General features: G+C 40.3%; 2 protein-coding genes across 5 annotated transcripts in view; both read left to right on the top strand.

Moving 5' to 3' along the window:
- The window catches only part of TPD52 (tumor protein D52), a 117,863-nt gene extending 114,663 nt beyond the window's left edge, over positions 1-3,200 (top strand). For all 4 annotated transcript variants that reach the window (XM_043483172.1, XM_043483168.1, XM_043483169.1 and 1 more), the window contains one exon: positions 412-3,200. In XM_043483172.1, the coding sequence (XP_043339107.1) occupies positions 412-531 (120 nt within the window). In that variant the 3' untranslated portion in view covers positions 532-3,200. The remainder of the gene's footprint in view (positions 1-411) is intronic.
- A 4,688-nt stretch (positions 3,201-7,888) lies between these two features.
- Positions 7,889-26,882, top strand: part of LOC122450857 (28S ribosomal protein S28, mitochondrial) — a 90,998-nt gene continuing 72,004 nt past the window's right edge. Inside the window, exons 1-2 of the mRNA XM_043483173.1 lie at positions 7,889-8,132; positions 22,079-22,260. Coding sequence (XP_043339108.1) covers positions 7,917-8,132; positions 22,079-22,260 — 398 coding nt within the window. The 5' untranslated portion in view covers positions 7,889-7,916. The remainder of the gene's footprint in view (positions 8,133-22,078; positions 22,261-26,882) is intronic.

Raw genomic sequence — 26,882 nt, 5'->3', positions numbered from 1 at the left:
TGTCTGGGAAACATACATGTATTTCTTTCCTTTGTTTTACTCAATAATATTTCACAAAATATTATCTAAAGAGAGTTCAGTAGATTCTTTAGCATAACAGGTCTTATAAAATTCTATAAACTTTATATTTATAAAGATAAATTTCCCCATAAAGAACAATAAGCAGATAGGGGGAAAAAGTAAAGGGGTAGAATTTACCAATTTGAATATTTCCAGCATGGAAACTGCATAAGTTTTTCTATGAAACCGCATGGAACATGACAACAGTACTAAATTCTGTACAAATATAATAATCACTGAGCTCTCAGGCTCCTGGTTTATTTTTCCTTCAAAGTAAGATTTGAGTTACTTTATGCAGAGTCAGCGAAGTGTGTGTGTCATAACGTCTCTTCCTTTTTGAACTTTTCAAAGTCTAAAGTCGGGGGAAACAAGCCTGCTGGTGGTGATTTCGGAGAAGTCTTGAATTCGACTGCAAGCGCTAGTGCTACCACCACGGAGCCTCTTCCAGAGCAGACACAGGAGAGCCTGTGAGCCTCCCACCTTTGTTCTGCTACTCACTGCCAGATGCTGCAAGCGAGATCCAAGCACATCTTGTCAACGTTCATTGCCATGAACTTCCACCAGATGTGCTTTTGTTGAGCTTTACATATTCCTTTGACCAAATAGCTTGTGGGTTGAACAATGTAAAAGCATCTTCACTCCTATTCCTGGGAAACACCCTTTAATGTGCATTTCAGGCCCTTTATTTAGGAAATATCACGATGAAAACACATCTAGTACCTGGGGATCCTCACTAGAATGATCTGAGAAGCTGTGGGTTATCATAATTACTTACACAATTGCTCTGGGTGTGGGCTACCAATTTGATCTTTGTCTTCTATACAGGTTTCTGTTTTTCCTCTTTGAATCTGTATATTTGATTCCTAGATTAGACTGTTCTTTAAAATGATCTGCATCCTGGTTATTAAAAAAGTTTTGGCGAAATGTTCTTTACCTCCGAGGAAAGAACTATCAGCTACACAAAATATTTTTGAATATCGTTTGGGGATAAAGTATCTGATATCTTGGGTGCCTGAAGACACCAGACTAAAGAAATCTGCTCTGTATTCAGTTTCTTATAGTTTTGTAAGTGACATTACGTACAGTAATTCCAAATCCTAGGTGACCTGAGAGTGGAGCCCTTTATCACCATCTGTGACAGTAACCATTTGAGTGCCATGGTTATTATGCCACTTATAGCTACTTACTTTTCACCAGATTAAAATTTTAGTTTTGGAGGAAATTATAAGGTAACATTCTAAATCAAGCATATTGTATTAACAATAGGTTGAAATTTGAACACTGTCCTCAAACATACAGTTCCAAAGCCTGAAAGTTTTTTTTAGATCTAGGCAGCTGAAAAGTGCTAAAATCAATCACATTAGGGGAAACACTGTCTTCATTTAATTCACTTAGCAGCATTTAAAATAAGCACACCAAGTTATATGACTAATATAACTTGAAAAAATTTTATACTAAGGGGTTGGTGATAACTCCTGAGGATTTCATGCATTAATAAAAATTAACTCATCATTTTCTACTTACTTGTTTTCAGTTTGTTAGAAATTACAAAATGATACTGTAGGCATAGCCCCCTGTTTTGAAAAGTGTCAGGGCTGAATGAACTAAAGCCTCTGGAAGTATCTGCATGGAGGCCAAGGTACTCGCATTAACTCTAGCAGTTACTTACTCATCACCACTATCTTTTCCTTATGCTGTATATGGTTATGGCCTACAATGTTGTATTTGTTATTTATCAAGTTGTGATTGTTTTATTATTGTTTATGCCAAATGTTAATTGCCAAGTTTGGAGTGACCTAAAACATTTTTTAAAAGCATGACTAGATTTACTTAGGGATAAATTATCTTATGAAAACCAAATCTGAAAAGCTACAAGTGTTGATTGTTATGAAGTACCATGCTGCCCTTCTTGATTGCTGGAGCTTTTGTGAGCACTTCAGATGCAATTGAAACTATGCTCTATTACATGTGAAAAGCTTAATAAATTCTGTGTATCAGTAGCACAGGTCTCAATATTTATTATGAGACCAATGGTCTGGAAACAGCTTGTTGTATTACATAATCAACTGGTACCCAGGCTTTAAAAAAAAAAAAAAAAAGACAATTTTTTACCATCTGCTTTATATCATTGCTTCATGGTATCAGACTACCATAAATTATTTACTTGAAAAGGCTTTAAGGCAAAGGTTGTTGAAGCATTGTCCCAGAGGAATCCATGTGTATACATTTGTCTTTTAAAAGAGATACTTTGGTTACTCAATAAGGCTGGTAAGTTATTTTTTCAACCAATTAGTCTTTCTGTTGCTTTTATCACATCTTTCATCACATTGATTCTTGGATGTCCTGCCCTGTTACTGTCTTTTTAATAAGGCAAAATGGAGAAGATGGCGCATTCTTTAGTTAAATGAAATATCCTCAAATCTCTTTATTTTATGGGAGAAATGATAGAGATAGGGTTGGAAGGTGGGATGGGTGTATGTGGGTACTGGTGATGGTCGTAAAAGAAGAAAATGGAGAAACACTTTTATAGACATCTACCTGTAACTTAATTTAGAAATGATCTGATCTATGGCAAAGCACTCTGCCTCTAAAGAAGCAACAAAAAAGTAGAGGGAGAATAAATGTAGAAAAATACACATCAACTTAGAAATCTTATTCCAAGTAGTCTCTGTGGAAGATCCAATATTACAAATTCACAGATACTTAAGCAATTTAGAACACAGTAATTACTAAGAACACCAGAGAGGGATCCTGGTTATTCTACTGTGTTTCTTGTTTGACACTAGAAGAACATCACAACAAGAGTGAGAGCTCAGATACTTAAGGATTCAAGAAGTGTGATAGAAGAAAACAATTCCTAAAATTATCCCCTTCTTACAAAGGAATGTCCTTAATTTATGGAGCTTGTGGGAAAAAAAGCAAGAATTCTTACACCTATGAAGCCAAAGTAATCCAAGGAAAAGAGTAGAAACCATTGGATTATTTTAGTAGTAATTCAAACTACTGAAATAGAGGGGGGGAAAAAAACCACATTGAATTTGGACTATTTCTGGATCTGTTAATGAAGAAATACTACTGTTTATTTTGTGTGTGTGTGTATAGTATTTGAAAACAATAAAAATTCTATAATTTGGGCATGAGTTCTTTTGTATGTATTACCTATTTGCTGAGGAAAGGGGTAAATCCATTAATTATACAACTTCTCTCCAGACCTGTTATATCCTGGATATAGAAAAACCAGGAGTAGCTGTATGGAATCAATTTATCAAACAAAAAAGCTACATGCTGACTACACAAAGACATTTGTAAATGACTTTTTGCTCAGTTTGTGCCAGAGATGCTGCATAAGGCCTTATGTAAGAATTGCATGTTTCTTTATATTAAGACCCAGATGACAAAACAGATTTTTACCCATAATGGAGAGATACTGGGCCATTAATTAGTGAATTGTCCCATTGTAATTGGATTAATTATAGAGACCATTTGGTTTTCAGTTACTAAGAAAGCATTATCACTTTTAAGTAAACCTACAAACCATAGATTTCAGTTACCATGTTCTGATTCTGAAATAAAAATGAACCAAAATTAAAAGGAGCCAAAAGAACTCACATGCCTATCACCTGCCAGGACTTCATACTTAAATGCTGCTTGGCCACCTTCACTGTTAACACTTTCCATCCCAACATGCTTGAAAGTTTTCCCCTTGGTTTCTGGAATTCTTTTCTCATTTTCCTGTTTGACTATTCTCTGGCATTCTCTTCTTCCAAATCCTTAAATGTTATGGCCCATCTCTGGTCATCTACACGATTTCCTTAATGATAGCATTCACCTCTATGGTTGAAAGGACTTATCTTTACAGTTATACTCATCTCTCTTGCCAGTGTTATCACTAGCCCCCTTTTCCAGGTTTTCTTGTATGTTTGAAAGGCATAAACTTCTAAATCACCTTGTGATCACTTCCATCTAGCCACTAGTAGCCACCATTTGAGCTTTCAGTAGGTGACGGGCATTTCACACCCACTTCCTTTAATTCCTCACTCAAGGTTGTCATGCTATCATCACTTTATAGATTACAGCCAGCAGACAAAAAGCCAGGACTTGAATTATATTTTATTCACTTGCCATCTGCCATTACTATTTTTACAAAGCATACTAACAATTTGCAAGCTACATGGGAAAAAAGCAGCTTGTATTTTTAATAAATCAAGAAGGAAGGTGTGGTTCAAGGAATCGGAGCAGGATCAGAAGGGGCCATGATGTTAAAATACTGCACATAAAATACTGTTAAAATACTGTACATAAAATAAACAATTTATGTACCAAAGGAGAGAACTCACCTGGAGCAGAATTTATCTTATGCTCTCTACTGAATTTAAGGCTTGCCATACAGGTGGCTAGTAATAATGTCATGTGTGATTCATACAATTATGCACTATTCTAAGGTTAGTTCCTTGGTATCTCTAATTTTCTTGAGGAGGTCTCTAGTCTTCCCCCATTCAATTGTTTTCCTCTATTTCTTTGCACTGATCACTGAGGAAGGCTTTCTTATCTCTCCTTGCTATTTGTTGGAACTCTGCGTTCAGATGAGTATATCTTTCCTTTTCTCCTTTGCCTTTCACTTCTCGTATTTTCTCAGCTATTCATAAGGCCTCCTCAGATAACCATTTTGCCTTTTTTGCATTTCTTTTTCTTGGGGATGATCTTGATCCCCGTCTCCTGTATGATGTCTTGAACCTCCATCCATGGTTCTTCAGGCACTCTTATCAGATCGAATCCCTTGAATCTATTTGTCGCTTCCACTGTATAATCATAAGAGATTTGATTCAGGTCATACCAGAATAGCCTAGTGATTTTACCTACTTTCTTCAGTATAAGTGTGAATTTGGCAATGAGGAGTTCATGATATGAGCCACAGTCAGCTCCCAGTCTTGTTTTTGCTGACCATAGCTGCTTTTTCAGCTACAAAAACAGAATCAATCTGATTTTGGTATTGACCATCTCGTGATGTCCATGTGTACAGTTATCTCTTGTGTTGTTGAAAAGGGTGTTTGCTATGATCAGCATGTTCTCTTGGCAAAACTCATTAACCTTTGCCCTATTCATTTGGTACTCCAAGGCCAAACCTGCCTATTACTCCAGGTATCTCTTGACTTCCTACTTTTGCATTCCAGTCCCCCATGATGAAAGTTCAGTTCAGTTCAGTTGCTCAGTCGTGCCCAACTCTTTGCGACCCCATGAACCACAGCACACCAGGCCTCCCTGTCCATCACCAGCTTCCAGAGTTTACCCAAACTCACATCCATTGAGTCAGTGATGCCATCCAACCATCTCATCCTCTGTCACCCCCTTCTCCTCCTGCCTTCAATCTTTCCCAGCATCATGGTCTTTTCAAATGGGTCAGTTCTTCACATCAGGTGGCCAAAGTATTGGAGTTTCAGCATCAACATCAGTCCTTCCAATGAACACTCAAGGGCTGATCTCCTTTAGGATGGACTGGTTGGACCTCCTTGCAGTCCAAGGCACTCTCAAGAGTCTTCTCCAACACCACAGTTCAAAAGCATCAATTCTTCGGTGCTCAGCTTTCTTTATAGTTCAACTCTCACATCCATACATGATTACTGGAAGAATCATAGCCTTGATTAGATGGACCTTTGTTGACAAAGTAATGTCTCTGCTTTTTATCATGCTGTCTAGGTTGGTCATAGCTTTTCTTCCAAGTAGTAAGCGTCTGTTTATTTCATGGCTGCAGTTACCATCTGCAGTGATTTTAAAGGCCCCAAAAATAGAGTCAGCCACTGTTTCCCACCTATTTGCCATGAAGTGATGGGACCGGATGCCATGATCTCAGTTTTCTTTAAGCCAAATTTTTCACTCTCCTCTTAAACTTTCATCAAGAGGCTCTTTAGTTCTTCACTTTCTGCCATAAGGTTGGTGTCATCTGCATATCTGAGGTTATTGATTTCTCCTGGCGATCTTGATTCCAGCTTGTGCTTCATCCAGCCCAGCGTTTCTCATGATGTACTCTGCATGTAAGTTAAATAAGCAGGGTGACAATATACAGCCTTGATGTACTCCTTTTTGTGTTTGGAACCAGTCTGTTGTTTCATGTCCAGTTCTAACTTGCTTCCTGACCTGCATACATAATCCTCAAGAGGCAGGTCAGGTGGTCTGGTATTCCCATCTCTTTCAGAATTTTCCACACTTTATTGTGATCCACACAGTCAAAAAGGCTTTGGCATAGTCAATAAAGCAGAAATAGATGTTTTTCTGGAACTCTTGTTTTCTCCATGATCCAGCAGATGTTGGCAATTTGATCTCTGGTTCCTCTGCCTTTTCTAAAACCAGCTTGAACATCTGGAATTCACAGTTCATGCATTGCTGAAGCCTGGCTTGGAGAATTTTGAGCATTAATTTACTAGCATGTGAGATGAGTGCAATTGTGTGGTAGTTTGAGCATTCTTTGGCATTGCCTATGATGAAAAGGACATCTTTTTTTGATGTTAGTTCTAGGAGGTCTTGTAGGTTTTCATAGAACCATTCAACTTCAGCTTCTTGAGTTTGAGTAAGGTCTGGGAGATGGTGATGGACAGGGCAGCCTGGTGTGCTGCAGTCCATGGGGTCATAGAGTCAGACTCGACTAAGCGACTGAACAACAAAGGTTAGTCCACTTCTTGTGTTCTTTCCACTGTCTACACAATTGATGAGAATATCAGAGTTATAAAATCCAGAGTCAAAAGCATTATTGGGAATTCTCTGGCAGGTCCACTGGCTGGGATTCTGAGCTTTCACTGTCCAGTTCAGGGTTCAGTCCCTGGTCAGGGAACTAAGCTCCCTACAAGATGCCTGGCCTGGCCAAAAACAAAAGTCTCATAGTCAAAAGCATTATTAAAATAGGGTCTGGGGTCATACATAAAAATTCCTTCCCTCAAAGTACTTGCAAATGCGATGGAACAGTGCTTGCTCAAGTAAATAATTGTGTATTTTTATAAAAATTCTGGGTAGAAGGATGGACAGCTTAATTCATTAACACAACTATGGTGTTGTTTCTTCAGTTTTGAAGAAAGTGGGCAAATTCTGGCAATTAACATGGCGCCGGAAGGGAGAAAATCTTAAGTGAGCGTGGATCCTCTGGGTGGTGCATATTTAGGCATTAGGAACTTATTCCCTAAGAGAAGGGATTGCAGCCAGAGGTAACCCAAAACGTCTCAAATTAATATTTTTGTAACGTGGCTTGGCTGACCACAGAATAGGCAAAGAAGGACACACTTGGAACCCAAATGTTTAAGCCCTACCATGTGCTCGCTGTCAGGGATTTAACAGCACAATTCCTTCCCTCATAGAGTTCATAAATTCAGAGCACACGCTAAGCACAACTACTGTAAGTAAATTACATGGCATATTAAGAAGTGTTAAGTGGCGGGGGTCCGACAGTTATTTGGAGTTCCAATTCTACGTAAGATAGCCAAGGAGAACCTCGCGTTTGAGCAAAGTCCTGAAGAGCGGTGGGGTAAGAACCTTCGGACATTCTGGGGCAGGACGCGGAAGGCGGGGGCAGCAAGTGTCGCATTATCAGAATTTACAGCAGCACAAGGCCCAACGGGTACCTGGGAGGGCAAAATTGCTGCGAGTCAGAACGCTTTCCAGGCAAAACTTAGCTGGCCGCTGCTAACAGGGGACTTCTAGCCATCAATGATTTTGTCCACCAACCCGAATCTCTCTCGACCCACACTTGGCCCCAACGCCGACCAGACCACGCCCACTGCCCACAGGGCTCTGCAATGGGCGGCCCCTTGTTGCTCCGCCCCGCGACCCGCGCGCTTGCGGAGAAGCCAAAGGTCAGAGGTCGTGGATCCGTCATGGCGGCGCTGTGTCGGACCCGTGCCGTGACTGCCGAGAGTCATTTTCTGCGAGTGTTTCTCTTCTCTCGATCCTGTCGAGGAGCAGGCACTGAGAGTGGTTCCGGAAGCGAGAGTTCTGATTCTACGGAGCCGAGGCCGCGCTCAGGCGGCTTCGCGAACGCTTTGGAGCGGCTCTCGGAGCTGCAGCGGAAGGCGGAGCTCGGCCGGACGAGGGTGAGTCGCGAGAGCTAAGCCAGGCACTCGTTGGCGGGCTGGGCCGGGGTTGGGGGCGGAGTCAAGGTGGAGCCCGCCATTATGGGTGGAACCGGGGGCAGGGCGGAGCTTGGCGTCGTTGTTGGGCCGGGCTAAGTTGGGTGAGACCGAGAGGCGGGGCCGGGGCCGGGGCCGGGGTCCAGCGTAGGAAGTAGAGTCTGGGCAGGTCGCTTGGAAAAATGTGCGGCCGTGTGTTTCGTCGGTTTGTTGTACTTCTGTATGGTATCTACATGTTGGGCCTGCGTTGTCCACACTCCTTTGAACGCGTCTTCTGAATTGAGTCCTAGAAGGGAAACCAGCAGCGAGAGCTGCCGGCGGCACGTCTAGGGCGACTCCTGGGACTCCGAGTGGGACTCAACGCTGGAAGAGGCTGGGCTCTCGGCTTCTCTTGTGCACTGTAGCTGCAGCTTGGAGCTCAGTGTCTGGTGTTCCAGGCTCTTAAGAAATATTTCTTAATTCAGTGGATAGGTAAATGACAGAGTTAGTGTCATTATGAAGTTGAGCAAGTAATTTAACCTATCAGTGCTTCACTTTTTCTGTAAATGACCTTTAAAAAAAAAAGAAGTCTGCCCCAGGCAATAATTCTGTAAAATACGATAGAATTATTAGATAGGTGAAATGGAAGACATAGGCAGAAATACAAATTAGATTTTTTTTGAGCTAGCAGACATGAAGTTGGCGGTATTAAACTGTATAAAAATAAACTCCCAGTTTCTGTACTTAGCCCCTTGGGAACCAGCCCCAAACAGTTCACAGACGGGTAGTGTCCTGGGTTACAGGAAACCGCCTGGCATCTAGCACAGTGCTTGACTGTTAGTGGGCACTCCGTGTTTGCCAGATGAGAGAATGAAGGAATAGAACGCACAGTGCACATTTGAACTTCAAGACAGCCTGGGCAGTCTTTGAATTGAGATTTCTGTGTGGCAGCTCACAAACAGTTGAACAAGTGAGGATAGCACAGGCTTGAGCACGTAAATAAAACGTGCTAGTCCAGAATAATAACAGAGCAAGAACAATTGTCAGAGTAATAAGAAAACCGAACACACCACGTTAGTTTTACTTTAGTGTTTATTGGAGGTATTCAGTGTTTTTCTGCCATATTTATTATGAGGACTATGAGTAATTGATAGGTATTGGTGTAAAGATTCAATTTTGTGAAAAATCTTTCATTTCGCTCTTCGAAGTTTCTGGAACCATTCAATTGCAGAGTATCCTGACATTACAAGATGAATAAAGTTTGTCTTTATTGTGTGATCAGGAATTTTGAAAAAAATTGTAAAGTATAAAAGTGATGTGAAAGGAGAATATAAATAGTGTTGAAGGTTACTATGTGCATATAAAAGCCTCCTTTCCCTCATTTTCTCAAAGCTGGGAGGTGTATTTTTATAAATGTATACTACTAGAGATTTTATGTGTGCATATATGAGTATAAGTTATTTATATATACAGATATACTTAAAAACATACAGGTTTTTGAACTACATCATTAGTGTTTAAGAATGAAAGCTCTGGATTCAGACAGTCTTGCTTTGAATTATGATTCTTCTATCATTTACTGCCTGTGTTTCCTTGAAAAGTTAAGTAATATCCATGTATCTTCTTTTCGTTTTTTTTTTTTTAATAACAGGAAACTCTATCATGGGATTATTATGGAACTGAATGAATTCATTATTTAAACACTTAGTACAGGGACCTGGTAATGAGCACTCAGTATATTTTCATTGCTGCTGCTGAAAATTGCTCTTCTCACTTAAGTATAACTTAGAATATTTTTCCTTATCATTATATATGTGTAGTGTAGTGTGCTTACTCTTCTCCCTAGGTATCCAACAAGGGACTGGTTCCAGGATCCTCTGTGATACCCAGATCCTGGATATTCAAGTCCCTTATATAAATGGTACAGTTAGCCTTCTGCAGCTTCCACATCTGCAAATACAGGGGGCTATCTGTATACCTCACTGAAAAAATACTTGTTTGGCATTCCATGGTTTGGATGTAGCATTATTTATCTAACCAGACCTTCATTAGTGAGCTTCTAGGCTTTCTTCCCCCCTCCCCTTAATACAGACAGTACTACAGTGAGCATTTACATTTTTCTGCATATTTATGGGATATATAGGGCTTTCCCCAGTGACTCAGTGGTAAAGAATCTACCTGCCAATACAGGAGACGGGGGTTCAATTCCTGGGTGGGAAAGATCCCCTGTAGAAGGAAATGGCAACCCACTCCATTAGTCCTGCCTGGGAAATCCCGCCGTCAGAGGAGTCTGATGGGGCTACAGTCCTTGGGATTGCAAAAGAATTGGACATGACTTAGCCACCAGGTGGCTCAGTGGTAAAGAATTCACCTGCCAGTGCGGAAGATGCTGGAGATGCCAGTTCAATCCCTGGGTCGGGAAGATCCCCTAGAGTAGAAAATGGCAACTTGCTTCAGTATTCTTTCCTAGAAAATTGCATGAACAGAGGAACCTGATGGGCTACAGTCCATGGGGTTGCAAAGAGTCAGACATGACTGAACACGCCCTTATCCATATATATGGGATATATACTAACAGTGTGCACACACAGTTTGAGTTTTGATAGATACAGACTGTACCACACTCCCACTTATAGTGCATGACAGTGCCTGTTTCCCCACCCACTTATACATGGGGGGTATTATAAGTGGGTTTTCTTGGTATTGGGCAGTCAAAACAAAATACAGAAATTGAGAACTGGGTTGTTTATCCCTCACTTCTGATACTAGTTTATAATTTTTATCAAAATAATTGCATGTTCACAGTTTTTGACTTAATATTAAGTAAATTCTGTGAATTTGAACTGATAAAATGCACTTATACCAACAAAATACTATGCTTATTGTTATATATATTGGGTTCTATATAAGATTTAATTTGTAACATGGTTTCTGCTTTAAAGAAAGCTTTTGGAGCGTAGACGGTTTGCTGTTCCCTAAACACAGCATGATATCTTTACCTTTGCTCTTCCCCCTAAAATTAGCTTCCCTACCTACAAACTCCATAGTAAAAATCATCTCTTGTTTTAGGCCTTTATCATCTCACCAACCAGATGAAACTTGTATTGAAAGTCCAGGGGCTTTGATTAAAATGTGTGTGTGTGTGCGCGCTTAGTCGCTCAGTCATGTCCGACTCTTTGCGACCCATTGGACTGTAGTCCGCCAGGCTCCTAGGTCCATGGATTCTCCAGGCAAGAATACTGGAATGGGTTACCATGCTGTCCCCCAAGGGATCTTCCCAACCCAGGAATCGAGCCTGCATCTCCTGTGTCTCCTGTATTGCAGCCGGATTCTTTACTCACTGAGCCATCAGGGAAGCCTATGTATGTATATATGAAAGTGAACACATACACACACACATATATATATGAGTGAATGAATGAAAGTTAACCTTGTACCCATTGGTTAAATTCTTATCTTTAAAATGTAGACACATGTATCTATATGTGCACCTCAGAAATAGGAAATATTCAGTAAGAACCAAGCAAGTTATCCTTAAAAGGAACTTTCTTTTCCCCTGCAGGCAGGAATTTAATCAAGGGCAATTCATGTGAATTCCCTATCTTAAAATTTCAGCCATCTCAAGGGATCTCAAGTTTCAGTGACCTGAAAGTCCATTTATTTGTCCATGCTCACTTATTCATTTCTCTTTTCCTTGGTTCATTATTTTAAGATTGACTTATTCATGTGTCTCTGTAAAGTGTTTTGTTTATTTTTTGTGGGATGGGGACCAAGTCCTTTTCATTTTTGTAACCAACATAACACACGCTTACGTATAGAGGACCTGGTAAATATTTGCTAAATATTATATTTTTAAAGTCAAATGCCTTTTTCCTTTTAAAAATATTTTAAAACCTTTAACCCTCTTATGGCACTTAGTAGTAGTTTAGTTGCCAAGTCGTGTCCAACTCTTGTGACCCCATGGACTGTAGCCCGCCAGGCTCCTCTGTCCATGGGACTCTCCAGGCAAGAATACTGGAGTGGGTTGCCATGCCCTTTAGAGAACAGAGATTTGTTGAACCTGTTAAGCCGATTGGGAGCTGTGGTGTAGTGAAAAACCCATTTTATAGCCACCAGGTGGCAACAGTTGAGCAAATAACTGGTTTTCTGCTTTATGAATGTTACTGTTTCTTAACAGTAGAGGGTGGCATGTTACTTTACAGCACATTGAGAAATCGTTTGCAAGAGTTTTTAAGGCCACACAGAACATTTTATTGTTTTAGGATGGTGAGTAACTATTTTAGCTGATTTGTGTAGAATACTAATGTTATAATACACTTTATAGTTTCCTTTTAGCAATGTAGTAGATTTTGTGTGAATATTTTTAACTGTTTTCATGAATATTTCTTATTGGTATTTTTTATTTCAAAATGTTGGAATATTCCAACCAAATATTTAAATCAAATATTTTTTCTTTTCAGAATCCTGAAAAATCCAAAAATAGCTTATTTGAAGGATTGGTTTCAGTTGTCTAATTTTTAATATAAGTCTTCTAAATTCATATACTGGCAATATCATACCGCCTTATTTACCCCTTTGTTTTCTCACTAGTTTTATATTGACGACTTAAAAAATTACACCAATGTTTTAAAAACTAATATGTAAAGGAATGATGCAAAACATTTCTGGTTTTCATAGTATTCCCTGATTTTTACATTATAGAATTCTAGGAGAATTATCTCTAAGTTAGTAATAAAATCCTTCTGAAATATTTGGTTTCACGGTAGAGTCTAACATTTTCAAAGCAGGTTCAGAGGAAATGACCAATTAATATAAAAACAATGAAAGAGTGTATTGAGGTAGATATAAATCTCTAAGGAAAGTAGGTTTTTATCAACATCTGTAATATACATATTGATATAAATAGTACTATACATTTCCTAAAAGAAAAGATGAATATATTCTGTATGTATTCTGTTTCTTGGGTGGTCATCTGCTCTGATCATATACAATCAGACTCCTGTGATTTCCCAAGTCAGCATTAAGTGTAAGTAAGTAAGTGTTAGTCGCTCAGTCGTGCCCGACTCTGCTACCCCATGGACTGCAGCCCACCAGGCTCCTGTGTCCATGAGATTTTCCAGGCAAGGATACTGGAGTGGGCTAGCCATTTCCTTCTCCAGGGGACCTTCCTAACCCAGGGATCAAACCCGGGTCTCCTATACTGCAGGCAGATTTTTTACCAACTGAGCTACAAGGGAAGCCCCAAGTCAGCGTTCAGTTCAGTTCAGTTCAGTCGCTCATTCGTGTCCGACTCTTTGCGACCCCATGAATCGCAGCATGCCAGGCCTCCCTGTCCATCGCCAGTTCCCGGAGTTTACTCAAACTCATATCCATGGAGTCGGTGATGCCATCCAGCCATCTCATCCTCTGTCATCCCCTTTTCCTCCTGCCCCCAATCCATCCCACCATCAGGGTCTTTTCCAATGTGTCAACTCTTCGCATGAGGTGACCAAAGTATTGGAGTTTCAGCATTAGCTTTCACTTACTATGTCTCTTTCCTAACTCTTATTTTTACTTGGACATCTCACTTTCTTCTTTTAATATGTTTGGATTTTCCTTTATTTTGTTTTTACTTTTAAAGGTTTTATTAAGATTTTCTCTTTTGATTAATTTTTCTAATGTGATTATGATGCTTAAATTTGTTTTTATCTGTTGGCATTAAATAACAGGAAATAAAGAAAGCAATAGCATTTGAGTGGAGCCTGGTTTGTAGGGATTTAGGAATAAAATTAACAGTGATGATCCCATTTGTCTTTTCCCTCTCTTTGTAAAATTTGGGGCACTCTGCTGTTGTCACCTGGCAAACATGAAATGATAGACTCCCAGTCCAGGAGTCAGTGACTCAAGTCCTCTGGCTTCTGGCCAACTACTCAGGTTGAGGTGGTCAGATCCTCCCAAAGGAGATAAGTGCACACTGGAGCAGAGGATGTTTATCCCAGAGAAATGAAAACTTATGTTCATATAAAAACTTACACAGAAGTGGCCATAGGAGCTTTATTTATTTATTATAGCCAGAAACTGGAAACAGCCCAGATATCCTTCAACTGGTCACTGGTTGAACATACTGTGGTATATCTATCTTGTGGAATACGACTCAGCAGTAAAGAGGAACCAGTGATTGATACATACAGCAACTTGAATGGCTCTCAAGTGAGTTATGCTTTGTGAAAAAAGCCAATCCCAAAGAGTTACATACTTTGTGATTCTGTTTATATGACATTATTGAAATAGTGTAATTACTGAGATGGGGAGCAGGTACATGGTTGCTAAGAGTTAGGATAGGGCAGAAGGGAGATAAGGAGTGGAAGGACAGCACAAGGGATGGTTGTGATGGAACGTCCTGTGACTTGACTGTGGTGGTGTATACATGAACCTTCACATATGATAAAAGTGTATAGAACTAAATATACACACAAATGATTACATCTGAAACTGGTGAAATCTGAGTACTACTGATGGATTACGTCAATGTCACTTTCCTGGTTGTAATATTATCCTGTGGTTTACAAGATGTTACCATTGGGAGAACTGATAAGCATTGCAGGAGCTCTCCATGTATTATTTCTTGCAATTGCATGTGAATTTACAATGGTCTCAAAATAGAAAATTTAATTTAAAGAAAAGTTTCATTTCACTAGTCTGCCAGGTCCAGCACTAGTCAGCCCAGTGAAGTGCATAAGCGTGACACCATTATCCCACATAATTAATGATTTTTTTGGTTAGAAACAATGCTATTTGGAATACCATGACAATGAACATGAGAATCTGTAAGTTCATGAATGGTGGTTTTGGTAGAAGCTTTGTGGACGGAGAAGGCAAATCCATATTCAGAATAAATGTCCATTCAGTGATAAACATGTCACTGTCCTTTCCATTTCAAATGGTCCTATATCACCAATTTGCCACCAGGTGTCTGGCTGATGCTCCCAGGGAATGATACTGTCTTGGAAGCTTAGTATTGGTTTCTGCCATGGTAGATTGGTCATTTAGCAGTGACTATAGCCAGATCCAGAGAAGGCAATGGCAACCCACTCCAGTACTCTTGCCTGGAAAATCCCATGGACGGACGAGCCTGGTGGGCTGCAGTCCGTGGGGTCGCGAAGAGTTGGACACGACTGAGCAACTTCACTTTCACTTTTCACTTTCATGCATTGGAGAAGGAAATGGCAACCCACTCCAGTGTTCTCGCCTGGAGAATCCCAGGGACGGGGGAGCCTGGTGGGCTGCCGTCTATGGGGTCACACAGAGTCGGACATGACTGAAGCGGCTTAGCAGCAGCAGCAGCAGCATAGCCAGATCACTACTCACAGGGTGAGTGGAAGTCAGTATTCCTGAATCTATGCATAAGCTCCATACCACAGAAATTCAGGGGCCTAGCAGCTGGTAAAATTTCTAATTGGCCAGTGGTCTGGGCCATGTTGAGATACTCTTCCTACCCGCAAGACAGAAGCACATCCCTGCAGCTTTGTTCTTGAACCCACTGGGGATGTGGACAAGAGTGTCAGGGAGAGACGTTGACTGACTCCACATGGCTAGCTGTCTTGTCCCTTGATTATTAAGATTCTTCTCTGCTAAAGAAATTATTCACGTGTGACTCATTTATTTTCTCACTCTGTGCCTGTTTTAAAGAGGTCTGTCTTCCTATCTCTTTCCCAGACCTTCTTGCCACATATTTCCCAATCCTGTTTCTGCTAAATCTCTGACCATCCAGCACAATCATTAGTCACTTGACACAAATCATTTTTGGTCCTCACTTTAGGCCATCTGTCTTTGCAGAGAGATAATCATTCAAGTGCCCTGCTCAGAGCCCTTTACTGCTGTCGTTCAGGGCTACTCTAATTCTGCATACGCTACTCATAGAGACCTCTCGGAGTACTCATTGTCCATCTCTGTACTGCAAGCATCACGTCTGCCAGGTTATAAAACTCAAGTAGTGGAAGAGCTTGCCTGATGACCTGCACCTTTTGCAGAGTCTTATCTTGTTCTGGGCCCCACTCAAAACTGGCAGCTTTTTGTGTTACTTGTTCAAAGACTTGAAGAGGCATGTCCATATGAAGTATTTGTTGCCTGCAAAAATCAAAGAGACCCATTAAGCATTGAGCTTCTTTGTGGTAAGAAAGGATATCTCGACATAGCCCAGACCTCTGGCCCCCTGGGAATTTCAACCAAGGCCCAGCATTTTTGTGAGATTCATTTCCCACCCTCTGGCATAGAGGTGTCTTACCATGTGTCGAGAGTAGTTGCAGTTTGCTGCTTCCAGGTCAAGTCAGCATGTGTGGAGTAGCATACTGTCTTGTGGAATGGAGTGGCCTTCAGAGCCTATGTAAACTAGACTGTGGTATAGAGCTAGAGAGTTAATGTAACCTGGAGGTATATCATCTTTACTAACAGGTCTAGAAAAAGAAAGCATTTGTTAGATAATTATTGCATGCCAGGTGCTGAGGGATATTTTAATTTACTCCAGCCATGAAATCACATCTGGAACAACAGGTGCAATTGGAGTTACCCCTTGATTAAATTTATGACAATAAATTGTCCTTCTGGAAGACCTGTCTGTTTTCTGCAGGGCCTCGTAGGCAAGTTGAATGCGCATATGGTAGGAGTCACCAGCCTGCATCTTCCAGGTCCTTGACAGAGGTGCTGACTGCCGCAGTGCACTAGGAAGGTGGTATTTTGCCTTTGACTTACTTTTTTGTTAGGTAGCGAAAGTTCTAGTATCTCTTACTTGACCATTCCTGCTGTAATAGCCTTCACTCCACAGATCAAGGAACCAGTGTGGAGATCCTGCCAGTGGCTGACTATACGTGTTCCAATTGTGCATTCTAGGGAGAATAACCATAGAGCAGGTTCATGAGATAGATCTGAGCTGAAACTCCATTTATCATGTGATTTCCATAAGCCCTTGTTCTGACTGGCACTGAATTTGTTCTTGAAGAGTTAGTGTCAGTTCATATCACACGATCTCCATAAGCCCTTGTTCTGACTGCCACTGAATTTGTTCTTGAAGAGTTAGTGTCAGTTCAGATTATCTCTGAAAAGTCTGCTAATTTCTCCTCCCTCAGTTCTGGTAAATAGCCACATATCCCTTGGGAAAGTTGGAAGGAAGATTGGTGGTCCGGTAAACCTCCTCTTCATTCGAAAAACTTGGATGTCTGGGAATTTGTTCAAAGGAATTGGTTGAGGGGCTGTGAGTTTCATATGTGGTGATTCAAATCAGACTTTTGTTCTCTAGAATTAGAGTTTTCCCATCTATTTTATTTCTAAGGACACCATAACCAACCAGTTAGTACCAGAGAACTCTACAGGTTGTTAGGCTCTGCAGCATTATGATAACCATGCCCATCATGTTGTTGGCTAAGAAGCGCTGAGCTGACTCCTGCCACTAAAGGATCTCATTATTTCCCACTGGGTTCAGGGAACTCTTGTTGGCAGCAGTTCTCCCCGTCAGTCCTGACCTACGGAGAACAGCTACCACACGGCTCTCAGAAATGCTGGTACTCCCTTCTCAAAGGTGTTTTTCTTAGTCTTGGTAAAGTGCGTATCTTATGGATCCTCCTGGGGCCATAATAAGAGGTGGTGAACAGATCATAAATAATAAATTCATCCTAACGTTATATTCTCTTCTAGCCTTTGAATACCTTTCTCAATGGTATACTAAGGAAGTTCTGGTATTTCAGCTTCATCTAGTGTAGTCGGTCGTTGGGTCCAGGTTTCATTCAGTCCACCAAGAAAGCTATTAAAAGCCTCTCCCAGCCACTTAAGCTATTATATTGAATCTAAATTTCTGCCTATGCATGAGTACTAAGTTGCTTCAGTTGTATCTGACTCTTTGCAACCCCTTGAAATGTAGCCTGTCAGGGTCCTCTGTCCGTGGGGTTCTCTAGGCAAGAATACTTGAGTGGGTTGCCATGCCCTCCTCCAGGGGATCTTTCCAACCCAGGGATCGAACCTGGGTCTCCTGCATTGCAGGCAGATTCTTTTGCCATCTGAGCCACCCGGGAAGCCCCAGTGATAACTGGGTCTATAGTGAATTGATTAATTTTTTTAAGCCACATTTTAGGGGGTGATGGTCCTACCAGAGGCATATTTTGAGAGCTTTACATGTGGCTATAATTTATTTAATCCTCATAACAGCCCTGTGAAATAGGTGTAATTATGAACCCCCTTTTACACGTGAGTAAACAGTAGCACAGAGAGTCTGAGTGCATCGCCCCAACCGCAGAGCTGGTGAGCGGTTCCGTCAGGACTTGAGCCTCATGGTCCAGCCTCAGAGCCTTTAGGACCTTGTGCTCCTACTCCAGGCCCTACTCACTGTTCACACCTTGCCAGACAGCTGTCATTTTGATTCTTCTCTTTCCTGGTGGACTGAGTTACCTGTTGCTGCATAATCAGCCCTCCAGACTTATTTCTCTAGACCATTTATTTAATTATTATGTTTTTTAGAGAAGAGAAAAAATATATTGTATTTATTTTGCCAGAGCAATAAACACCTTATTTCTAGGTGTGGTGCACTTGGCCTTTCTGTCAAATGTTCTGTGCTGGACAGAAAATTGCCTTCCCTGACTATATTCTTTTAATTATTCCACTTGTTTTCAGCCTCGCTTCTCATTCCAGCTTTCTATAATTCCTGGCATGATGGAGTCCTGTGCCTTTATGGGATGCTTCAGAATAGATTGACTTATTTTCATAGCTTCTTTCTTCTGTGTATTTTTAGCTGCAGTTTCCTTCACTCTCCTTCACTAGTTATCACCCCTCTGCATGCTTTTGGTCCACTAGAAAGGTGTTTAAATTTCTTGCATACTTTTTGTCTCCATTCTGTTCTCTTTAATATTGGCAGTTTGTAATTTTTTTGTTCATTCTTTTACCATCGTTGGGCTTCCCTAGGAGCTCAAGCTGGTAAAGAATCTGCCTGCAATGCAGGAGACCCTGGTTCAATTCCTGGGTCGAGAAGATCCACTAGAGAGGAATAGGCTACCCACTCCATTATTCTTGGGCTTCCCTGGGGGCTCAACAGGTGAAGAATGTGCCTGCAATGCAGGAGACCCGGGTTTCATCCCTGGGTTGGGAAGATCCCCTGGAGAAGAGAACGGCTATCCACTCCAGTATTCTGACCTGGAGATCCCATGGACTGTGGTCCATGGGGTCGCAAAGAGTCAGACCCAACTGAGCGACTTTCACTTTCTTTCTTTACCATCACTGAATGGAATTTCAGAGGGAGGGAGAGAGAAATGTTAAGTCTCCACTGTGCTGTCTTGAACCACTACTCCATTAATTTTACTCAAAGAACATTGTTATGAGCATAGCATTTATTGGTTAGGGTTGAAGAAACTGAGGTTGTTGCAGCACAGTTAATAGAAGGAAGTCATTTTAAAATTACCTGTCAGAGAAGATACATGTTAAGATGTTTTTCTTGCTAACTAATATGAAGTAAAGCACATATACCAGTTCACTATTTTTTTACTGTTGTGTTAAAAGAGGGAGCTGGGTAGGATTTGCCTTTTCAATGGTTTATTACTTTATAAAACCATATTTATAGTGTAGAATATTTAAGAATTCCTACTACTAAACTTGATAGGTATCCAACCTTTTCATTAACAAGTGAGAAGACAGATCCAGAGAGGTTAAGTGACAGGCAAGATTTTTAGCTATTTAGTGGCTGAGTTACTCATACAACCCAGATTTCCTGAATATTTGTTATTCTGCTGTACTGTTTGCTTCTTTTTAAGTTTTTGTTATGTTTCTACTTTCCATCTTTTGAGGCAACTTGTATTTAAAATCACTTTTCAGCCTGTCACGTGGTTGTGAGTAGCAGATATGGTATTCATGTGTGAAATGAGGTGCCTGCACTCACTGATATCTCGTGCTTCCTCTGATTCCAAGCTGTATATAAATATCTTCATATGCATGATAGTTTTATACATATTAATTTATGCATATGCTTTATAGGCTTCTCAGGTGGCTCAATGGTAAAGAATCCCCCTGCCATTGCAAGAGATACAGGAGATGAGGGTTTGATCCTTAGGTCGAGAAGATCCCCTGGAGAAGAAAATGGCAACCCACTCCAGTATTCTTGCCTGGAAAATTCCATGGACAGAGGAGCCTGGTAGGCTACAGTCTTTTGGGTCACAAAGAATTGGACATGGTTGAATGACCACTCATCAATGCACATATGCTTCATATATTAAAAAATTTTAACTAATACCCCCACCCCCAAAAAATAGTTGAAAAAAAAGAAAGAAGTGGGTTGCCATTTCCTTTTCCAGGGGATCTTGCCTACCCAGGGATTGAACCTGTGTCTCCTGCAGTGGCAGGCAAATTCTCTACTAATGAGCCCCAGGGAAGCCCAAAGATGAGTGCTGCTGCTGTCGCTTCAGTCGTGTCCGACTCTTTATGACCCCACAGATGGCAGCCCACCAGGCTCCCCCGTCCCTGGGATTCTCCAGGCGAGAACACTGGCGTGGGTTGCCATTTCCTTCTCCAATGCAGAAAAGTGAAAAGTGAAAGTGAAGTTGCTCGGTCGTGTCCAACTCGTAGCGACCCCATGGACTGCAGCCTACCAGGCTCCTCCGCCCATGGGATTTTCCAGGCAAGAGTACTGGAGTGGGTTGCCGTTGCCTTCTCTGCCAAAGATGAGTAGAAGGCACAAATCTGTACTCATGGATTTCTGAAAAAGCATGTGTTTGGAAAAAAAATTTTTGTAAGTTAAAAAAAAAAGAAATAATCAGCCTGTATTATATATTGAACCCTACTTCAAATAAATTCAGTATGTAAAACAACTTCTAGAAATGAGTACCACAAAACAGTTAAAGCTGTCTTTCCTTTAAAATTTTATTTTAGGAAAAAGAAGAAAATTACAGCCTTACAATATAATGTTAAAATTAAAGTCAGGTCATTTAAAAATATTATGTAACAAGAACTGCTAATTCAGACTACTAATTATATGACCCATAATCATTTTTATCTTAATGTTTATTTAAATTTGTATTAAAACTATAGTCACTTTCATTAACCCGTATTCAAAGGCATTTTTTTTTTTTTTTTTGCGGTTAGTCATATAGGAATGAGGGCTTCCCTGCTGGCTCAGATGGTAAAGAACACCTGCAATGAGGGAGACCTGGGTTCGATCCCTGGGTTGGGAAGATCCTCTGGAGGAGAGCATGGCAACCCACTCCAGTATTCTTGCCTGGAGAATTCCATGGACAGAGGAGCCTGGAGGGCTACAGTCTATGAGGTCACAAAGAATCAGACACAACTGAGTGACTAAGCACAGTATATAGGAATGAAGCCAGTTACCTTCTTGGATACCCTCCCTGCATACTCACCTCCTCACCCCCTCCTCACCCCAGACCTGAGGCTTTGTCTAAAGACACTTCTTACCTACTCACCTTCCAGATTCCATCCGGGGCCACCACATCTCCACCCAAGCACAGATGGCTGCTTTTCTCTGGCTCTTCAAGGAGGAAAAGAATGAGGAGGAAGCTGAAGAGTGTACCTGACTTTTTAAAGCAAGATTTTATTTCAGTGTTTTTATTATTGCTGCAAAACATACATACAGCAAATTGACTTTTAAAAACTTCCCCTGTAAGCTATTACTCTGTGTGTGTGTGTGTTAGTTGCTCAGTCGTGTCCAACTCTTTGAGACTCCTCCAGGCTCCTCTGTCCATGAGATTTCCCAGAATACTGGAGTGGGTTGCTATTGCCTTCTCCAGGGGATCTTCCCAACCCAGGGATCGAACCCTGGTCTCCTGCAATGCAGGCAGATTCTTTACTGTCGGAGTCACCAGAGAAGTCAAGAGGTTGTGGCTGCATGGGCACGGAAGCTGTTACTGTGCTTACCATATTATACCTTTGCATTGAATTACATGCATATCAATGTCTCTTTTCATATTTAGGGCTCTCCGAAAAATGTGGAATCCTTCGCGTCTATGCTGAGACATTCTCCTCTTACACAGATGGGACCTGCAAAGGACAAAATAGTCATTGGACGAATCTTTCATATCGTGGAGAACGATCTTTATATAGATTTTGGTGGCAAGTTTCATTGTGTATGTAAAAGACCGGAAGTGGACGGAGAGTAAGTAGAATCATTTCCAGATGCTTTAAGATTATGCATAAAAGTTGAGATATCTGAAAAGTATTGGTGGACTTTAATTGGTGATTTTTTTGAAAAGATAGAAAGTATGATTATTTCTCTTCATCATGCTAGTTAGTCAACTTAGGCTAAGTTCACCTCATGTTATATTAGTCAAGTTAGGCTAGATTCATGTCTTCTCAAAGCAGTGAGATCAGTTTTGGGGAAGATTTGAATGTCCATCCTGATAATAAACCGTTCCACATCATAAAATTAAAACCATCTTTGGAGTAATACATGCTGTTCAACCCATTGTATGTGTAACTTTTGTGCCTCTTCTTTTTCACAGTCTCTATCTGCCTTTCAAGAGAAACCTCTGATTTCTCTTTCTTTGTGTTCGTTTCTCTTATTGTACCAAATTCTGATTCTTTATCATTTTCTTTTCTTCCTGTTTTGCGTCTGCTCTCTGGATTACCATTTTTCCTATTATTTGAACAGAATTCATTCTGTTTATTGTCTTTGTAAATAAAGATAATTGTGAATATAAATATGCCTTATGAAAACCACTAAGGTGGGAGACCTGGGAGTAGAATATAAAGAGGGAACAGAGATGCAGAACTGAAACTCTGAGATTAGAAAACAATAGTCAGCAAGATGGAAATGAATTTTTTCCATAAATTTTTAATATATACAAATATAAAGAAACATGTATATCACTGGCATTTGCCAGTTTATAATAAATTTGGCTGAGCAGGTAAAATATTCATAATTCAGCAGACTTATATATAAAATGCATCTTTTTATAAAGCTAATGCCCGCTGGTCTGGCTTCACATTAGGTCAACTTGTAAGAATAAGGATGGCCAGTTCAACTGGGTGGCATCCACGGTGGCATGATGTAAAGCTTATCAGTTGTAGGGAAGAGAAGAAAGGATTTCTTTACATGAAATAAAGCAGTACTTCATTTTCAAATTACTGATATATTGTCTATTAATGAAAAATGATCTGCTGTTGCTCTTGCTAACAGTACCCAAGAGTTTAGGATCTCTTCAGTTTGGCAGGCACTGTTGTAAGGACTCATAAACAAGACAGACTGGCTCTCTGCGTCCATGAAGTTGGGGGAACTTAGTCTCTTGGGAGAATGGAGAATAGATAATAAACTAGTGCACAAATCAGTTTTAAAAATTGGTAATTAAATGAGTAAGAAGAGGTAATATGCTGACAAGATGTTTGGTGAGTAGAAGATAACAGTAATCAGAGAAGACCTTTGACCCTTGCTTCTATTGCTAAATGTTTAAAATGCCACCAGAATGCTTCTTTTTAAAAAAAGTGATAAACAACTGATAAGGATCCCAAATTGTTTTGGTTAACTGAATATTCTAATTAGCTCAATTATAGCCTCTTAATAGTTCTATAGCTTTTTTTGTTTTAATATTCATTTCTGATTGTTTAAAAGAACAAGTTTTCAGTTTTTGTCCCAAGAAGCCTGTTGTTCAGTTGCCAAGTCATGTCTGACTCTTTGCAACCCCATGGACTGCAGCATGCCAGGCTTCTCTGACCCTCACCATCTCCCAGAGTTTGCCCAGGTTCATATCCATTGAATCAGATAGAGTTATGCAAAAAGGCTTCAGAGATTACTCTGGGAGAAAAGGGGGCAGTTAGGTCCTATTTCAGAGCAGCTCTGCTTTCACTGTTTTTATATATTACAGTTCTGGTAATGTCTTGTTTAAGGTGTTGGGGGGAGTGGTGGTGAGTATTTCTATCATACAAAAAAAGTTTGAAAAACACTTTTAAAAGAAAAATTAAGTCTAGAAAGACATTGCATTAATAGTAATATTTAGAATATAAAGTATAGTATTTAGGCATGAATAATAGTGTTGTGACCTACTTTGAGTGAGTTGCAAAGTAGACATATTATAATTACATTCAGAAATTTTGGCAGTGTGGTTGGGACCTAACTCTTACAATACCAGCCTCAAAAGTTTTAATCATTTTGTTTTTTAAACATCAGTTTATGACTTGGAATCAGAAGTCAGATTATAGCAAACCAAAATGACCCTGGCATTAACTTTTTTGGCAGTTATCTTTGAATTAACTGACTTGTTAAATTTAATCAAGATTTTCTTTTATAAAACCCATTAACCCATACCAGCACTTCAGTTCAGTCGCTTAGTCGTGTCCAACTCTTTGCAACCCCATGAACTGCAGCACGCCAGGCCTCCCTGTCCATCACCAACTGCCGGAGTCTACCCACACCCATGTCCACTGAGTCGGTGATGCCATCCAACCATCTTATCCTCTGTCATCCCCTTCTCCTTCTCAATCTTTCCCAGCATCAGGGTCTTTTCAAATGAGTCAGCTCTTTGCATCAGCTGGCCAAAGTATTGGGGTTTCAGCTTCAACATCAGTCCTTCCGATGAACACCCAGGACTGATCTACTTTAGGATGGTACCAGCACTTAGAATTAGACAATTAGAAACTAATAGTTCTGGACCATAACTGGGCATTTTTGCTTCTTTCAGTTGAGGTATATATTTAGCAAAAGCTAGTTGTGTTTATTTCCAAGCCCATTTATATTATTGCTAAATAATTTATTTGATTATTACATAAATTAATAAAATACGAGTTTTGAAAGGGTCTTTGTTCTTATGAAAGCTAATTTTAATGTTTAGAAAGGCACCGTAAAGGAATCTTTTTAAAATAAAATTGCTATTGAATTAGTTTAAGTAAACTGTAAAGATGGGGGTGGGGGCGGCAGTTCTTTCTGTCCCTGTGTTAGTTTAAAGTGACTGACTCTGGCAATCCCAGACTTTGCAGTGTAGATATTGTTTATTTAAGGAGATCAGAGCAGTGCTCCAGTGAGTGGACCTCTCCTCAGTAAGAAGGCCTGCCCCCTCTCAGAATATTTGCGTTAATTGCTAAGTTAATATCTCTACAGTTTATGTGCATACTTGTTTTATGGAGTCCTCACTTTGACCTGCTTTTCCATGAACCAATCTATGAGTCAGGGGACTTCTACTGTGACTTAGAAATATAAAGTACTTTTCCCTTTAAACATTTGTGTGTTATTAATACAGCACACAATTTCACAAAATTTATCCTAGTGTGGATTAAGATCATTTCATTTCTATATCTGATAATCCTGATAGCCAGGCTTTTTAAAAGCTATGTTGGCACCTTATGTACATTATCTGATTTGTTCTGCACAAGAAACATAGGCAGTAGAAGATGTTGTCCCCATTTCCCAAATGAAAGTAAGTCTCTGAGCATAAACAAGGTGCTGCAGTCACAGTTGTAATTAACAAGGCAGAGATTAAAGCCTAGGGCTGTGTGTATCCATCACTCAGGAGTGTTCTTTCAGTCTGCCGTGATGCTCTTTAAATCCTACGGCATGTAGCTATAGTACTAAAGTGTTACAGAAACTTCCTTAAAATAGTCTGACCTACGAACCAGCTTTATACCAGGGACCTTGAAAGCAGTATGGTAGTGAATCTTTATGGAGGTCTGTTAAAGACTGGTAGGCAGTCAGTTCTAATATCCTGGGTTATGGTGTCCGTGGGACAGTGTGTTTGGCTAGTACTACCACCGATAATCTAATGGCCAGCAGGTCCAGGCTTTGTTTTGGAATGGTTGTGAATCATGATTGTGGTGACGCTTGTAGTCACAGAAACTAGTTAATGTCTGACAGTGATAAGTAGCTTAGAGTCAGCATGCCTCTTGTTATTTGGGCATGACATATTTCAAAAAAGTTTATTTTGCAAAGGGTAGAAAGTTGACTCTTTCTGTATAACACAATTTTTAATTGATTCATTTTATAAAATGTATCATTTGTTTCCTTGAACCTTATTAGACCTAAAGTTGTTTAACTTGTCTTTGTTTTGATGACCCAAGGTCATAATTATGAACGTTAATTTCTGTATTGTATCACAACTTAAATATATGGAATTATTGTTCCTCAGCCACATAACCCTCCAGTTTTGTAGTTTTTGTGTTTCACCTTTGGGTGTCATGTTTCTTTTTCTATTTGTATTTGTGTCTGCATTTTTAGCTTTCTTAGACTTCCTAATTTTCTTCTAATATTCTGATGCCTGGGAAATCAGTCATCAAAATTGTGCTTAAAGTAAGACAACTAGAGTTTGAGTAAGGACCTCACAGCCTCTTAAGTAGGTAAAGTGTATGTACTTTAGTACGTGAACGTCAGTGTGTATCTTGACCACTCTTAAGCTCCCCTGCTTGATTCTCACTGGGTTCTGTGGAGACTTGATGTCACCAGATAACTAACTTCCTGATCAGTGACGTGTAACCAGGTCGGGGTTTTGCCCCTATGTTGACTACCTGTTCACTGAAGCCCTTGATAGGGATGGTCACACATCAGAAAAGTGTTGTTGAATCAATCAAGGTACTGAGTGTCTTGGACAGGAGCAGTTGTCGTGGTTGAGACTTTAACACCTCTAGTAGGAACAGTAGTGAAAATAGAATGGAATTACTGGATCTCAAGTACTACTTGAGATGGTGCCAGTTCTTAAGTGAATGAAGCAAAAGTCACTCAGTCAGGTCCGACTCTGCGATCCCACGGACTATACAGTCCGTGGAATTCTCCAGCCCAGAATACTGGAGTGGGTAGCC

The sequence above is a fragment of the Cervus canadensis genome, chromosome 12, assembly GCF_019320065.1.
Source record: "Cervus canadensis isolate Bull #8, Minnesota chromosome 12, ASM1932006v1, whole genome shotgun sequence".
Lineage (NCBI taxonomy): Eukaryota > Metazoa > Chordata > Mammalia > Artiodactyla > Cervidae > Cervus > Cervus canadensis.
The sequence above is the reverse complement of the archived record's forward strand: the minus strand, read 5'-3'. Positions and strand labels throughout refer to the sequence as shown.